Here is a 17,627-nt window from a genome sequence, read left to right on the forward strand (position 1 = left end):
TGCATTGAAGTTTATTAATAGTGGTTTATGAAGAACTCTTTTATTCCCAACGAGTTCAGTTTTGCTGACACTTACTGAGAGAGGTTATCATTTGGCTGAACACCTTGCCCCTCTGAAAGCTATTTTATACATACATATTCAGGGAATATATGTCACCTAAATTGAAACAATTCAAATTCGTAGTATTCTAATGACATGAGCTGAACCTACTGGATGGCTCCAACTCATCAAAAAGGACATGGATGTTTTTCCCTTATTAAAAATAAAAGAGACTGGGCGCAGTGGCTCACGCCTGTAATCTTAACACTTTGGGAGGCAGAGGAGGGGAGACCACATGAGGTCAGGAATTAAGAGACGAGCCTGGCCAACATGGTGAAACCCTGTCTCTACTAAAATACAAAGATCAGCCAGGCACAGTGATGCATGCCTGTAATCCCAGCTACTCAGGAGGCTGAGGCAGGATAATCGCTTGAACCAGGGAGGCAGAGGCTGCAGTGAACCAAGATCACGTCACTGCACTCCAGCCTAGATGACAGGGCAAAACTCTGTCTTAAAAAAAACAAAACAAAACAAAACAAAACAAAACAAAAAAACAAAAGATGGTGAGTAGCTGTGTTATAATAGCTCGGTAGAAAAAGTAATGCAGTCCGGGCATGGTGGCTCACACCTGTAATCCCAGCACTTTGGGAGGCCGGGATGGGTGGATCACCTAAGGTCAGGAGTTCAAGACCAGCTTGGCCAACATGGTGAAACCCCATCTCTACTACAATACAAAAATTAGCTGGGCATGGCGGTGGGTGCCTGTAATCCCAGCTACCTGGGAGGCTGAGGCAGGAGAATCACTTGAACCTGGGAGGTGGAGGTTCCAGTGAGCCAAGATCATGCCACTGCACTCCTGCCTGGGCAACAGAGCCAGACTTCACCTCAAAAATAAATAAATAAAAAATCTAATGCAGCTTTTAATCTCTGGCTTTCAACTGGGCTATGTAAGTGGATAGGCTATGTAACTCTATACACTCATGAAAATTTATTAAACTAACAAACAGCAAGCATTTTACCACATATCACTGCTAGGGTTCAGCAATAGAAGAGTGGTTATAGAGGTAACTCTAGTTACTGCTCTCAATAAGACAACTGATCAAGCCAAAGGAATAGCCAGTATTTTTCAAGAATAAATATCTTACTGCAAAAGCAGTCATTAAACCTCGTACATTTACGTACTTTCTTTCATTCTGTCTTCTCTAAATACCTACCCTGACCATAAATGGCAGTATGCAGGAAACCCCTGTTTTGAAGGGTGCAGTACGTTGCAGACTACGTAAGAAACATAACTGTTACAATGTACTAAAATCTAGTATAATCAGTAATCAGTACACTTTAAGTAGTAACTAGTAATTACATGACACCAACTTGCTTTTTGATCAATTTATATTTTAAGAATATACATGTATTCTATTTTAAACAAAAGCACTCATATTTCAGATTTATAAAACAGGCAACTTAAATGGAGATTTTAAACAGATAGATATACATATAATGTATATATTTTTAGACAGAGTGTCAATCTGTTGCCCAGGCTGGAGGGCAGTGGCACAATCAAAGCTCATTGTAGCCTCAGTGTCCTGGGCTCACGCAATCCTCCCACCTCAGCCTCCCAAAGTGCTCAGATTACAGGCATAAGCCACCATGCCCTAAAATAATTATCATCAAAGACTTACTCACATTACGAACAATTCCCTAAGGAATATAGTAGATATTTAAATATTCTCATTAGAAATAAAATGGTTCCATTTATACATATTGCCTAAATGTAAGGCCTATTTAGCAGCATCTTTTTTAAGTCAACAATTTCAAATTAAAATTTGGTAACTAATTTAAAACACGCCCATCCTCTGCTAAGAAAGCAGTAGTGGCTAGAAACAATAGCTCCAAAACACTCATATAGAACCTACTTTGGTTGGGTGCAGTGGCTCATTCCTATAATCCTAGCACTTTGGGTGGCTGAGGCAGAAGGATCCCTTGAGCCAAAGAGTTTGAGACTAGCCTGGGCAACACAGGGTCTCTACAAAAACTTTAAAAATTAGCTGGTTGTCATGGCTTATGCCTGTGGTCCCAACTACTCAGGAAGCTGAGGTAGGAGGATCACTTATTACTTCAGCAGTGACCCGTGATTGAGCCAATGCACTCTAGCCTGGGTGACAAGAGAGCAGCTGCCTCAAAAAGAAAAAGTACCTACTTTGTGTTATAACTTATTTTGAGAACTTAAGATTTAAAAAATTTATTTGTCTTCTACAACTATGATACTATCTCAACACTGTTTATCATCTGTAGGAAAATGCAGCATGATTTTCACTGATATCTCCCTCAAAATCACTCAATAAAAGCACATTCATTTAAAATTAATAAAGATATTTAGAAAAAGCAATTTTAAAACTTGCTAAGATTTCCCTACAGTATTTACACTTTTATTCCTTATATATAAAACCTCAATCCTAATTATTTTATTGTGCTATTCAAGACTTAAATTTCATTATAAGCACATTCTTTAGAACATAATCATCTAATATTACAGGCCAAACTAATACCTGTTCTCATTTTTACTGCTATTTTAACTAGAATAAAGCTTTTTTTCCAGCCCATTTCCGATCAGAGACAACACTCTAATTCCAAGACTCCATACTACCTATTTACTTAAAATTGCTGCTATGTTAAGCAATGTTGTCTTAATCTGTAAGTTTTACAGATGTTGTCACAATTCCTAATAGTTTTAAAACACTACAAAACTATACATGCTAAAGTTTTTAGACAACCTGAAATAAAATACAAATTTGCTCATTTTCTTTTCCCTAAGGTGACAATACCATTCCTTGCCTTTTTTCACTCTTTGAAAAATTTTACAGATACCTGGGCCAGGCACCGTGGCTCACGCCTGTAATCCCAGCACTTTGGGAGGCCGAGGCAGGTGGATCACGAGGTCAGGAGATCAAGACCATCCGGGCTAACATGGTGAAACTCCGTCTCTACCAAAAATACAAAAAATTAGCTGGGCGTGGTGGCGGGTGCCTGTAGTCCCAGCTGCTCGGGAGATTGAGGCAGGAGAATGGCGTGAAACTGGGAGGTGGAGCTTGCAGTGAGCTGAGATCTCGCCACTGCACTCCAGCCTAGGCAACAGAGCGAGACTCCATCTCAAAAAAAAAAAATTTTTTTTTTACAGATACCTAATGGTTGTACATATTAATGGAGTATACGTGGTATTTCAAATACAAGCATACAATGAATAATGATGACATCTGCATAACTGGAATATCCATCACCTCAAACACTTAACATTTCCTTGTGCTGGGAACATTCTAAAGTTTTCTCTTGTACCTATTTCAAAATAAACAATAAATTATTGTTAACGACAGTTTAGTAGCCTATTGTGCCACTGAACACCAGAACTTATTCCTTTTATCTAACTGTATTTTTATATTCACTGAACTAACCTTCTTCACCCAACCTCTCCCCGTACCCACCCCAACCTCTGGTATCCACTATTCTATTTACTACCTCCATGAAATCAATTTTCTAAATTCATTAAAAAATGAAGGTATTGGCCGGGCGCGGTGGCTCAAGCCTGTAATCCCAGCACTTTGGGAGGCCGAGACGGGCGGATCACGAGGTCAGGAGATCGAGACCAACCTGGCTAACACGGTGAAACCCTGTCTCTACTAAAAATACAAAAAAACTAGCCGGGCGAGGTGGCGGGCGCCTGTAGTCCCAGTCACTTAGGAGGCTGAGGCAGGAGAATGGCGTAAACCCGGGAGGCAGAGGTTGCAGTGAGCTGAGTTCCGGCCATTGCACTCCAGCCCGGGCAACAGAGCAAGACTCCGTCTCAAAAAAAAAAAAAAAAAAAAAAAAAAAAAAATGAAGGTATTTAGAAACTATGGATTTTGTATCTCCACAGTACCTAATCTTCATCTCCATTAAAACTGTTGTAACACTCATTATTAATTTCAAATTTCAAACTAGCACACTATCAAAAATGTCTTATGGCTACTGCTTTCTTGTTACTATTGGTAGTAAAAAGGAGCTATCTTAAGGTATGGTAAAAGTAGGGAAATAATCTTTAAAACAGCAATAGAAAGAAAAATCTGGAAAAAAAAATACATTTGAAAGCTGACCTTAGAGGAGAAATAGAATTTGAATATATAAAGCTGGCAGTATGAGAAGATAAACTGTAAAGATAAATTTAGAATCTTTAAAGCTTATTCAAAACACTTGTGCATAATTCTGTATCTTAAAATCTTTAATGTGTTACAAGAAAACTAACACACGTAGGTTACATTAAATACCATACATATACACACATATATGTACACCTCATACTGAAAGATGTCACATCACAGCTTCTTAGACGATTCTATTGATGTTATGTCCTTTCTAATTAAAACTATAATAAAAGACACTTTGGGAAGCCAAGGCGGGTGGATCACTTGAAGTCAGGGGTTCAACACCAGTCTGGGCAACATGGTAAAACCCCAACTCTACTAAAAAATACAAAACTTAGCCAGGCGTGGTAGCATGCACCTGTAATCCCAGCGACTTGGAAGGCTAAGGTGGGAGAACTGCTTGAATCTGGGAGGTGGAGGTTGCAATGAGCTGAGATCACACCACTGCACTCCAGCCTGGGCAACAGACCGAGACCCTATCTCAAAAAACAAAAACAGAAACAAAAAACACTATAATAAAAAAGCATAGGTCGCCCATTAAAAGAAAACACCAAATTTTTTCATGTATTTTAATAACACAGAGTGCTTTAATCTAGACATATTTGAAATTATTTTTCTTCATTAAAAAAGTTGTATGTCTCAGTTGATAAGAAGCTGACAAATTGATATGATTGTTTCTAAAGCCAACTTTTGTCCTTTATGTATTTTCCCCTTCAATCAGAGTCTCATTTTATAAACATTTTGTATATTAAACATTCAGGCAAATGAAGTAGTAGGCAGTGCACTGAAATACAATGTCATATAAAGAACTGCAGCACTCAGCTCTAATTTTTGGCACACCCAGAAAGTTGCTTGATCTGATTTTTTTTTGAGCAACTAAGAAATCCAGATTGTGGTGCGATCTCACTTGGAATGTTGGAAACAATTTCAAAAATTTTAAAACATTGCTTAGGTCATAGAAAATGACCCTATTGTTCTAGGCAACCAATCTATAACTTTGCTTATTGTCCAGATTTTAATCAAATACATTGTATTAGTTTTCTATTGCCACTCTAACATACTATCACAAGTTGAGTGGCTTAAAAGAACATATATTTATCCTCATACAGTTCTGAAGGTTGTAAGTCCAAAATAAGTCTTAACTAGAATTAAGTTGCAGGTAATTTCTTGCAGAGGATCCAGGGAAAAATCTATTTCCTTCCTGTCTTTTCCAGCTTCTAAAAGGCAGCCTACATTCCCTGGCTTGTGGATCTTTCCTCCATCTTCAAAGCACATCATTTTAATCTCTGCTTCCAGCATCTCTTGCCTTTTTTTTTTTTTTTTGAGATGGAGTCTTATGCTGTGGCCCAGCACTGGAGTGCAGTGGCGCGATCTCAGCTCACTACAAGCTCCGCCTCCCGGGTTCACGCCATTCTCCAGCCTCAGTCTCCCAAGTAGCTGCGACTACAGGTGCCCACTACCATGCCTGGCTAATTTTTTGTTTTTCAGTAGAGACAGAGTTTCACCATATTAGCCAGCATGGTCTCGATCTCCTGACCTTGTGATCCACCCGCCTTGGCCTCCCAAAGTGCTGGGATTACAGGTGTGAGCCACCGCGCCCAGCCCAGCATCTCTTGGCTTTAACTGTTTTATCTCCCTCATATAAGGATCCTCATGATTATACTGGTCTCATCTTGATAATCCAGAAGAGTTTTCCCATCTCAAGATCCTTAATTAATCACATCAGCAAAGTCTCTTTTGTCTTTTAAAAGTACATATTCACAGATTCTGGGAATTAAAATCTGGATATCTCTTGGTTGAGGGGGAGGTCATTATTCTATCATATATGCATTCTAAAGGGTTTTTTTTTTTTTTTTTTTGAGATTCCTTAAAACTTTCTATATAAATGGTCTGTATTGGTAAGTGCCCTGTGCAGGTGTATCATTTATTGTACCTATTCTATGTTTAGACAATATTTGGATACACAAATACCACTGTACCACAACTGTCTACAGTATTCACTACAATAACCTGTTGTACAGGTTTGGAGTCTAGGAATAACAGGCTATATCACATGGCCTAGGTATGTAGTAGGCTACAGTTTAAGCATCCCTAATCTGAAAATCCAAAATCCAAAATGCTCCAAAATATGAATTTTTTTGAGCACCAACATAATGCCACAAGTGGGAAATTCCACACCTGACCTCTTGTGACAGGTGCACAAAAGCATTAAAAATATTTGGTCAGGAGCGGTGGCTCACGCCTGTAATCCCATCACTTTGGGAGGCTGAGGTGGGCAGATCACAAGGTCAGGAGATTGAGACCATGCTGGGTAACATGGTGAAATCCCGTCTCTACTAAAAATACAATTAGCTGGGCATGGTGGTGGGCACCTGAAGTCCCAGCTACTCGGGAGGCTGAGGCTGGAGAATGGCATGAATCTGGGAGGCGGAGCTTGCAGTGAGCCGAGATCTTGCCACTGCACTCCAGCCTGGGGACAGAGCAAGTCTCCATCTCAAAAAAAAAAAAAAAACTAAAAATATTTTATAACATTGGCTAGGTGCAGTGGCTCATGTCTGTAATCCTAGCACTTTGGGAGTCCAAGGTGGGAAGATCACTTGAGGTTGGGAGTTCAAGACCAGCCTGGGTAACATAGTGAGACCCTGTCTCTACAAAAAATTTAAAAGTAAGCCAGGGACGGTAGCACACGCCTATAGTCCCAGCTGCTTAGGAAGCTGAGGCGGTCCACTTGAGCTCAGGAGTTTGAGGCTACAGTGAGCTATGATTGCACCTACACTCCAGCATGGGCAAAAGAGCGAGACCTGCCTCTAAAATAATTTGTTTAATAAATAAATATTGTGTAAAATTACCTTCAGGCTATATATATAAGATGTATATGAAACATAAATGAATTTCATGTTTAGACTTGGGTCCATCCCCAAGATAACAGTATGTATATGCAAATACTCCAAAATCTGGAAAAAAAATCTGAGATCCAAAACACTTCCAGCCCCAAGCATTTCCAATAAAGGATACTGAACCTGTAACATCTAGGTTTGTGTAAGTGTAGTCTATGATGTTTACACAACAAATCACCTAACTACACATCTCTGAGTACAACTCCCCATTATTGTCACATGACTGTGTTTTCCTCAGATAAGTACAAGGGTATATAACTCTGCATTCCTGCCTAACTGCATCCTTCTTTCACCCAACAGAAGAATGATAACTTAACCAAGTATAGAAGCAAGGGTTGCAATTTCAGTTGTATGAACATGTTACCCCATTATCTTATTACAGTTTCCGGTATTGCAGATGAAAAATCTGATCTTTTTCCTTCTTTGATGTGGTATGTTGACTGGAAGGCTGTTAAATTTTTCACTTTATAAAAAAAAAACTGCTTCCATGTTATTTTTTCCCTGCAATCCTGCCTAGAACTCAGTGAGCACTTTAAATTTGAAGACTAAAATTTGTTTTTCAGGTCAGAAAAATTTTCCTATATTTATTAAGTATATTTCCTATATTTGTTATATTTTCCTATATTTATCACATAGGAAAAAATTCCTATATTATTGAATTACTATTTAATAATTCCTTAATGATTTAGTATTTACCTCTTCTTTCTATGTTTCATTTTCTCTTTCTAGGATTCCTATTTATTATACATGAGGATGCTAAAGTCTTCTAACTTACTTGATTATTTTCTCTTATGATTTCCATCTTTTATATTTTTGCTTTGTGATCCATTCTTTCAGGCATCTAATTCAGGACTTAACAGTAACGATCCCCTACTCTGATTAACTTACAGAATTTAGTTTAAAAAAATCATATTTTTCAGCCCAAGAATAATTATTTGTGCTGCACTTGATTTTCCATAAGAGCTCATTTTATTCCCTGCAAGTGTTCATTCCTCTAACAGTTTAATTTAGCGTGGCATGTGCTTTGTTTCTTTCAAGTAATCTTATCTCCAGATATCAAGATCCTTTAAAGATGTTATATATGTATTCATGCATGTGTTTATGCATGTCATTATGGTCAATTCCTTGGGACTCAGGTTTAGCAGCTACTCTGAAACTGGCAGAAAGCAAAGCAGTCTCTCCCTCCACAGATCCACAATGAAGAAGTAAACCACTATTCTTTGAGATATCTACTCCCCAGTTGTTTTCAGGTTCTCCCAGACTCAGAGACAGGAAACAGCTGGTGCATCCAATTCTATCTTCGACTTATAAAATGAAAGTAACCAGGCATATTCACGCAAGATATATGTTAACTTTCCCTTTCCCATTCCCCATCTTCCTCCATTTCCCCACAGTTCTCAGACCTCAGTAAACCAAGTTTTCCTCAAGATCCACCACTTTGGCCAGGCATGGTGGCTTAAGTCTCTAGTCCCAGCAGTTTGGGAGGCCAAGGTGGGAGGATCGCTTGAGCGTGGGAGAGAGAGGTTTCAGTGAGCCAAGACTGCACACTATACTCCAGCTTGGGGGACAGAGTGAGACACTGTCTAAAAAAAAAAATCCAACACTTTCCTCTAGGATCTTCGATGCAAATCAGCAAGTACCTATCCACCCCAAAGTAAACACCTTTGTAGTTATTATCTTTGCCAAGATTCCCAAAGAGCCAAAATCTTACCAGCAACCAACATCCATCTTACTCTGGAGAAACAGATACACTACTACATGGCTACTAGTCAAAGAAAAAAGGAGCAACATTAAAGTTTCCTTCTTCCCTGAAACACTTCCTCTGACTTAGGAGAAACATACACTGAATCTTTGAGATTTGTACACATGGAAGTTTTCCACAGGTATCTTTCCACAACATTATTTGAAAATCACCGCATTTAAGAATAGTTCCTCAAAGTGATTTGAAGTTAAGGATATCTCATTTCATCCAAGATAATGTCTATCTATTTCTGTTTTTGTTATTGCTTTGTAGTAAATTCTAAAAAGGGCAAAACTGCTGTTTATGATGTCATTTTTTCCCAGAAAATTTTAACAGATTTATAATTATTATAAAGTTGAACCACTGAAACTTGTTTACTGAAATATTCTGACTTGCATTAATGCTTTATGTCCCTGAATTTATGTTAAAAATTCACACACAAATAAAAATGGAAAAACTGGAAATACTTGATTTCTATCCCCTATTTTTTCACTAACAATCATATACTTAGGTACTGTGACGGTTAATATTAAGTGTCAACTTGATTGGATTGAAGGATGCAAAGTATTGTTCCTGGGTCTGTGAGGATGTTGCCAAAGGAGATTAACATTTGAGTCAGTGGACTGGGAGAGGCAGACCCACCCTCAATCGGTGGGCACCATGTAATCAGCAGCCAGCACAGCTAGAATAAAGCAGACGGGAAAAGATGTAAGAGTAGACTTGCTGAGTCTTCCGGCCTTCATCTTTCTCCCGTGCTGGATGCCCTTGAACATCAGACTCCAGGTTCTTCAGTTTTTGGATTCTTGGACTTATGCCAGTGTTTGCCAGGGGCTCTCGGCCTTTGGCCACAGACTGAGGGCTACACTGTTGGCTTCCCTACTTTTGAGGTTTTGGGACTTGGACTGATCCACCATTGGCTTCCATGCTCCTCAACCTGCAGACAGTCTATCATGGAACTTTACCTTGTCATCATGTGACTCAATTCTCCTTAATAAACTCCCTTTCACACATACATATATCCTATTAGTTCTGTCCCTCCAGAGAACCCCGACTAATACAGGTACCTTTTGACTCTATGGCAAAAAAAAAATCTAAGCTCAAAACTACCAATAACAGGAAAAAAATTGTGAGGGGTTTCTCTTTTAGAGAATGAAATGTTTCCCATCACAGTGGCTTCTTAAAAGGACGTTCTCCATGCTGACTGGGTATCTTTTGGCATAATTGTTATACATTTGGCATGGATAGCACACAGGTTGGTGTCTTCAAAAAGGTCAACCAGATAGGCCTCACTTGCCTCCTACAAAGCACCAATAGCTGTTGTGCTCTGCAAACACTGGTCTGATTTGAAGTCCTGAGCAATTTCTCAAGCCAGACTGTGGAAGGGAAGTTTGTGATTCAGAAGTTCAGCAGACTTCCAGAAACAACTGATTTCATGGAGTGCCACAGTACCAGGCCTGTAACAATGAGGTTTCTTCACCACTCCAGGAGAGGGTGCACTCTCGTATGCAGGCTTTGTAGTCAGTTGCTTCCTGGGTGCTTTGCCACCAGTTAATGTGCAGTCTGCTTTGTAGGAGCCACCATATAGCAACCTCCTTACATAGTCCCCTTTTCCTTCACCTAGAGTTCAGTAAGCTAGAGACGGCACCAGCCTTGTAGAGTCACAGTGGGTCAGCAGAACAGGAGAAGTTGTGAAAACCTGTCATCTTTATTTTTAAGATGGGAGTTTTGCTCTGTCACCCAGGAGTGCAGTGGGGGGGATCTTGGCTCACTGCAGCCTCCATTTCCCGGGTTCAAGTGACTGTCCTGCCTCAGCCTCCCAAGTAGCTGGGATTACAGGCGCGCATCACCAGGCCTGGCTAATTTTTGTATTTTTAGTGGAGACCGGGTTTCATCACGTTGGCCAGGCTGGTCTCAAACTCCTGACCTCGAGTCATCCACCCACCTTGGTCTCCCAAAGTGCTGGGATTACAGGCATAAGCAAGTGTGCCAAGCCTTCTCTGTCATCTTTAAACCTTAAATCCTATTCCATAACTTTAGAAAAAACCTTGACTAAAAATCAAAATGGAGTCACCCATGCTTTGGGATGCTGAGGTGGGAGGACGGCTTGAGGCCAGGAGTTTAACATCAACCTGGGTAACATAGCAAGACCCCATCTAATTTAATTTTTTGTAGAGACAGGGTCTCACTATGTTGCCCAGGTTGGTCTCAAACTCCTAGCCTCAAGTGATCCTCTCAACCTGTTCTCACAAAGTGCTGGGATCACAGGTGTGAACCACCATGCACAGCCATTGCTGTAATCGTTTAAAAAAGTTAAATAGCCACTATAATTGGCTATCTCCACTTGGTATAGTTTGGCTATGTCCTCACCCAAGTTTTATCTTGAATTGTAGTTCCCGTAATTCCCACATATTGTAGGAGGAAACTGGTGGGAGACGATTGAATCATGGGGGCAGTTTCTCCCATACTGTGGTAGTGAGTAAGTCTCACAAGATCTGATGGTTCACTTGGTTCCCTCATTCTCTCTTGCTGCCGCCATATAAGAAGTGCCTTTTGCCTTCCACCATGACTGTGAGGCCTCCCCAGCCATATGGAACTGTGAGCCCAGTAAACTTCTTTTTCCTTATAAATTACCCAGTCTCAGGTATGTCTTTATTAGCAGTGTGAAAACAGACTAATACAGTAAATTGGTACCAGAAGAGTGGGGTACTGCTTTACAGATACACAAAAATGTGGAACTGGGTAACAGGCAGAGGTTAGAACAGTTTGGAGGGCCAGAAGACAGGAAAATGTGGGAAAGTCTGGAACTTCCTAGAGACTTGTTGAATGGCTTTGACCAAATGCCGATAATGATACGGACAAGGAAATCCAGGGTGTGGTGGTTTCAGATGGAGATGAGAAACTTGTTGGGAGCTGGGGTAAAGGTGACTCTTGCTATATTTTAGCAGACTGGCAGCATTTTATCCTTGAGCTAGAGATTTGTGGAACTTTGAACTTGAGGGAGATGATTTAGGGTATCCAGTGGAAGAAATTTCTAAGCAGCAAAGTATTCAAGACGTATGTGGGTGTTATTAAAAGCATTTGGTTTTAAAAGGGAAACAGAGCATAAAAGTTCAGAAAATTTGCAGCCTCCAAAGCCAAAGACAAACCCATTTTCAGAGGAGAAAATCAAGCCGGCTGCAGAAATTTGCATAAATAACAAGCAGCCGAGTGTTAATCGCCAAGACAATGAGGAAAATGTCAGAGGTCTTCACAGCAGCCCCTCCCATCACAGGCCTGGAGGCTTAGGAGGGAAAAATAGTTTCATGGGCCAGGCTTGGGGACTTGGTGCTTCAGAGGGCACAAGCTCCAAGCCTTGGCAGCTTCCATGTGGTGTTGAGCCTGCAGGTGCACAGAAGTCAAGAAATGTGCACCTGCAGGAGGTTTGGGAACCTCCATATAGATTTCAGAGGATGTATGGAAACACCTAGATGTCCAGGCAGAAGTTAGCTGCAGGGGCAGGGCTCTTATAGAGAACCTCTGCTAGGGCAGTGCAGAAGGGAAATGTGGGGTTGAAGCCTTACACAGAGTCTTCATTGGGGCACTGCCTAGTGGAGCTGGGAGAAGAGGGCCACCATCCTCCAAATCCCGGAATGGTATATTCACTGACAACCTGCACTGTGCACCTGGAAAAACCTCAGACACTCAACACCAGCATGTGAAAGCAGTTAGGAGGTAGCCCGTACCCTGCAAAGCCACAAGGGCGTAGCTTCCCAAGACCATGGAAACCTACCATTTGCATCAGTGTGACCTGGATGTGAGACATGTAGTCAAAAGAGATCATTTTGGAGCTTTTAAGATTTGACTGTCTTGCTGGATTTCAGACTTGCATGGGGCCTGTAGCCCCTTCAATTTGGCCAATTTATCCCATTTGGAAAGGGTGTATTTACCCAATGCCTGTATCCCCATTATATTTAGGAAGTAACTAACTTGCTTTTGATTTTACAGGCTCATAGGCGGAAGGGACTTGCCTTGTTTCAGATGAGCCTTTGGACTGTAGACTTTTGAGTTAATGCTGAAATGAGTTAAGACTTTGGGGGAATGTTGGAAAGGCATGATTGGTTTTCAAATGTGAGGACACGAGATCTGGGAGGGGCCGGGGCAGAATTATATGGTTTGGCTGTGTCTCCACCCAAATCTCATCTGGAATTATAGCTCCCAAAATTCTTACATGTTGTGGAAGGGAACCAGTGGGAGATAATTGAATCATGGGGGTGGTTTTATAACCATCAGATCTTTTACAGTGGTTCCCTCATTCTCTCTTGCCGCCACCATGTATGAAGCACCTTTCACCTTCCACCATGATTATGAGGCATCCCCAGCCATGTGGAACTATGAGTCCATTAATCTCTTTTTCTTTATATATTACCCCGTCTTGGGTATGTCTTTATCAGCAACATGAAAACAAACTAATACACCATTAAATGGCTTCTAACAGTTGAAAACGTAACACTAATGCTCAGGCATGAAGAAGTAAAGCACTTAAGCCTAATGGCACCTCAAAAACTGGAAAAAAATAATAGATTTTTAAAGAGGAAAAATAAATATAATCAAGCAGAAGCTCAATTTAGGATTCTCTATAAGTAGCATCAAGAAACAAAATGTTGATCAATGTGGGGATTGGGGGAAAGAAATTTTTTAAAAACAAACAAAGTGATTAATTTAGATAATTTAAGGAACTTTAAAATATTAAAAAGTTAACAGGCCTTGTAAATGCTTAAACTAGCTGAACTAAATTAGTATACTATATAAATGATTTAAAGCTAAGTATTTTGCAGGAACGCCAACAGTAAGACGTTAAAAATGTGTACACTTTCTACTCTATGTTTTCTTTTTTTGAGACGGAGTCTCGCTCTGTCACCCAGGCTGGAGTGCAGTGGCACGATCTCAGCTCACTGCAACCTCCGCCCCTCCAGGTTTTTAAGCAGTTCTCTGCCTCAGCCTCCAGAGTAGCTGGGATTACAGGCGCGTGCCACCATGCCCAGCTAATTTTTTTGTATTTTATTAGAGACGGGGTTTCACCATCTTGGCCAAGCTGGTCTTCAACTCCCGACCTCAAGTGATTTGCCTGCCTCAGCCTCCCAAAGTGCTGGGATTACAGGCGTGAGCCACCATGTCCGGCTTACTCTATGTTTTCATATAAATTACCCTATAATACTCCTACCCAATAGCATTCTTTTAGAAATGAAAAAAATTCTGCATTTCTGGTTAACTATGTACTTCTCTATGCTACTGCCCCTGGTAACCTCTTCTTACGTGTATTTCTGTCTGTGACACAAGTATTTATTTTTCTTTTATACTTTATCTTTTTCTGATCTAGCACAAGTCTTTTATATTCTTCAGGAAAAATGCTAAGCTTTGCAAAGAACAAGTCATTCTTTGGAAACTACCAAAATAATTATTTTAAGCAAATAGCATCAATAGATGCTCAAATTAAAAGATGAAAGTTTGATGTGCACTAATGAAGAAAAAACTAATAATTAGCATGTAGCTTCTTGATTAGTCAGCACCCCAAAATGGGTATTTTTTTAATCATCCCAATAATCAAATAATACATATTTATAGGTAAAATATGTAGACTTACATGAACATAACTATCTCATCTGTGAAATGAGGCTATTATTGACTAATATTAATAGATACATAGATGAATTTCATGAGATCAAGTGTTCTATGCTGTTTAATGTAGTACCTGGTAGAGTAAGTGCTTAATAAATAAATAGTGAGGATCATGAAGAGTATATTCAAAATCCAAGTAAGAGTGATTCTGCTTTAGGTTGGCACTGCTATTGTTCTATATCTATGTAGAGTAGTTTTAAAAAACTATCTTAATCCTGAAAGTAGTTCACTCCATCCTCATATATAGCAAAAGGACCAATCATTACAAGTAGACAAATCTTTCTATACCACTGAATGATTTTATAAATAAAACACAGAAAAACAATCACATCTTTGACATAAGAAATCACCAAAGGAATAACAAAGACATTTTGAAATAAAAATGAAAGTTTTTAAACTTACTGACTGACTAAATCACATCCCATCTTAGAACCATCATCTGCTTCCTCTTCCATATCAGAATCCATTCCATTGTCACCTTATAAATGAAAGAAACTATTGAAAGCACACTTACAAAAACGCTAAAATGATGTAATCATTACATTAAAAAGTATAATCTTTAAAAGTTATGCAGATTAAATAACTTTATACTGGGTCAAAATTTAAATTTTTAATTGCTTGTATTTAAAATAATTTTTTCAATTCCTTAGGCATTTCTCATTGACTTCTTTTTTTTTGTTTTGTTTTTTAAGATGGAGTCTTGCACTGTCACCAGGGCTGGTGTGCAGTGGCGTGACCTCGGCTCACTGCGAACTCCACCTCCTGGGTTCAAGCAATTCTCCTGCCTCAGCCTCCCGAGTAGCTGGGACTACAGGCGCCCGCCACCACGCCCGGCTAATTTTTATATTTTTAGTAGAGACGGGGTTTCACTATGTTGGCCAGGCTGGTCTCAAACTCCTGACCTTGTGATCCGCCCGCCTCAGCCTCCCAAAGTGCTGGGATTACAGGCGTAAGCCATCGCGCCCAGCCTCATTGCCTTCTTTTTATCTATTATATAAATGTATACAGACAAGAAAATGTGTATATACACTTACACACTACATATATAAATATGTATCTATTTCCAGAGTTACAAAATGCCATCAATTTTACATTTAAAAATGAAGCAATCTCTCTGGAAACTAAAAGGCTCCAATTTTTGTTTCTTCTGTCATGTTAAAGCTAAAATCCTTGCAAAGTTCCAAAAGGAAAAAAAACATGCCTGAAAATCCAAAATTCTAGAGGTGTGAGTATCACAAAGAGTAGTCATACTACAGGCAGACAAACAAATATTGGTAAATTGCATGGAAGTATTCTAACTCTACATCTGGGTCTTACTAGAGAGTAAACAGTATGCAATAGGTAACTAAACACTACAAAAAATCTAAAGCAGAAAATTAAAAAGATTTTAAGGGAAATTCTTTGCCTTTCCAATAATTAATTTTTTTACAGATTTTTGGTACTTTTTAAAATTTCATTTTATTATACTCTTACCTATATATACTTTATTTGGAAAAATGATATATTGTCTATTCTTGAAATGCTTTTCTGATATGTAAACTATATTTTTTAGTACAAATAGAAGTAAAAATACTCTTCAATGATAACCCAATAACGAAATTAAATATCCAAGTAGGAGAAAGAATACCTCAGGATTTATGCTGAATATAGTATTAATTAATAAGTTGCCAGAATGTAAAAATATGTATTCTTACCCTCAAGAATCTTCAAAATTTTTTTTTCAGACAGGAGCTCTAACTGTTCCTGGCATAGTTTTTTAATTTCTTCTATTGAACAGTTCTAAAGGAAATGACATTTTAAAAAATGCATTTATGTAACACAGCCCCAATGTAAACTGGAAAATTTCAATCATAAAAATTTAAGTTAGCAAAATCTTACAATAAAATAAATTAAAGCCTCAAGTAGATTCACATCTTCTCCTGGGATGAAATCTGAAAAACTGCCAGTTAATATGTGAACACTGTAGATTTGATGGGAATGCATAAAGCTGTATTTATTATCAAAGAACAAACTAAAGAGTGAGACAGTTTCCCAGCTATTCTTAAGAATCTATTTATGTTAAGTAATTATTCTAAAGGTTTAAAATATTAAAGTCTTGTATCTTTAGATATATGATCTCCGGCTTGAGTGTCCAAGGTCAATTTCTACAATTGTAAAACTAGAACAACAAATATTTCCCTAAATAATTTTCAAAAATAATCAAATAAAAATACTTGTGAATCTAATGAAATATAAACTATTATCAACCATTACTGTTTGTTGTTACACAGCAGCATATTGTGACATTATTTCTTAAAGCACCAGAAAGATTATATGTCCAGTTTAGTTACCATCATTCCCTGCATTTAACAGAATTATCTCCACAGGGTCAATAAATTTCTTGCCTAAACATTTTATCTTGGCAAATGTTTAAATATACAAGGCTGTTTATGGTTGTTTATTTTACAAAATCTTTTCAAGTAGCTTGTTTTAGATGCAAACATCCAATTAAAAACTGCATTAAGGCCAGGCACGGTGGCTCACATCTGTAATCCCAACACTTTGGGAGGCCAAGGTGGGAGGATCACTAGGTCAGGAGTTCAAGACCAGCCTGGCCAACATGGTGAAACCCCGTCTCCATTAAAAATCCAAAAATTAGCTGGGCGTGGTGGTGCGTGCCTGTAATCCCAGCTACTCAGGAGGCTGAGGCAAGAGAATTGCTTGAACCCGGGAGGCAGAGATTGCAGTGGGCCGAGATCATGCCACTGCACTCCAGCCTGGGCGACAGAGCAAGACTCTGTCTCAAAAAAAACAAACAAAAAAAACGCATTAAGTAAAACAAACAATTGTGACAAAGAACGTTGTATTTCTATGTATGTATCTAGTGTGATGTGTAATGAAGTACCTTTAACACATCAGGAAGCATCTTCTGTAACTTCTTCTCTCCTATAATACAGAAGCACTGCTGAAGCATTTCTTTTTTGTCTGATATATAGAAACTAACTGGTTTCAATGACACAGTCAGGTCCAGTCCACCTTCTTCAAGGTCACTGTGCTCTGCCAAGAATAATTCTTTTTCCAAAGTTGGCAAAATATATTTGGTTTCCTAAAGTTAAAAGAATAAAGAACCATTAAACAATACTA

The 17,627-nt window shown here is 39.0% G+C and overlaps 1 protein-coding gene across 2 annotated transcripts in view; it reads right to left on the reverse strand.

Annotated features, from left to right (window-relative positions):
* CAAP1 (caspase activity and apoptosis inhibitor 1) overlaps positions 1-17,627 on the reverse strand; it is a 53,150-nt gene that overhangs the window by 30,555 nt on the left and 4,968 nt on the right. For both annotated transcript variants that reach the window (XM_073021687.1, XM_073021688.1), the window contains exons 2-4: positions 17,389-17,589; positions 16,199-16,283; positions 14,907-14,982 (exon numbers count right to left, since the gene is read on the reverse strand). In XM_073021687.1, coding sequence (XP_072877788.1) covers positions 14,907-14,982; positions 16,199-16,283; positions 17,389-17,589 — 362 coding nt within the window. The remainder of the gene's footprint in view (positions 1-14,906; positions 14,983-16,198; positions 16,284-17,388; positions 17,590-17,627) is intronic.

The sequence above is a fragment of the Chlorocebus sabaeus genome, chromosome 12 (assembly GCF_047675955.1).
Source record: "Chlorocebus sabaeus isolate Y175 chromosome 12, mChlSab1.0.hap1, whole genome shotgun sequence".
NCBI classification, from domain to species: domain Eukaryota; kingdom Metazoa; phylum Chordata; class Mammalia; order Primates; family Cercopithecidae; genus Chlorocebus; species Chlorocebus sabaeus.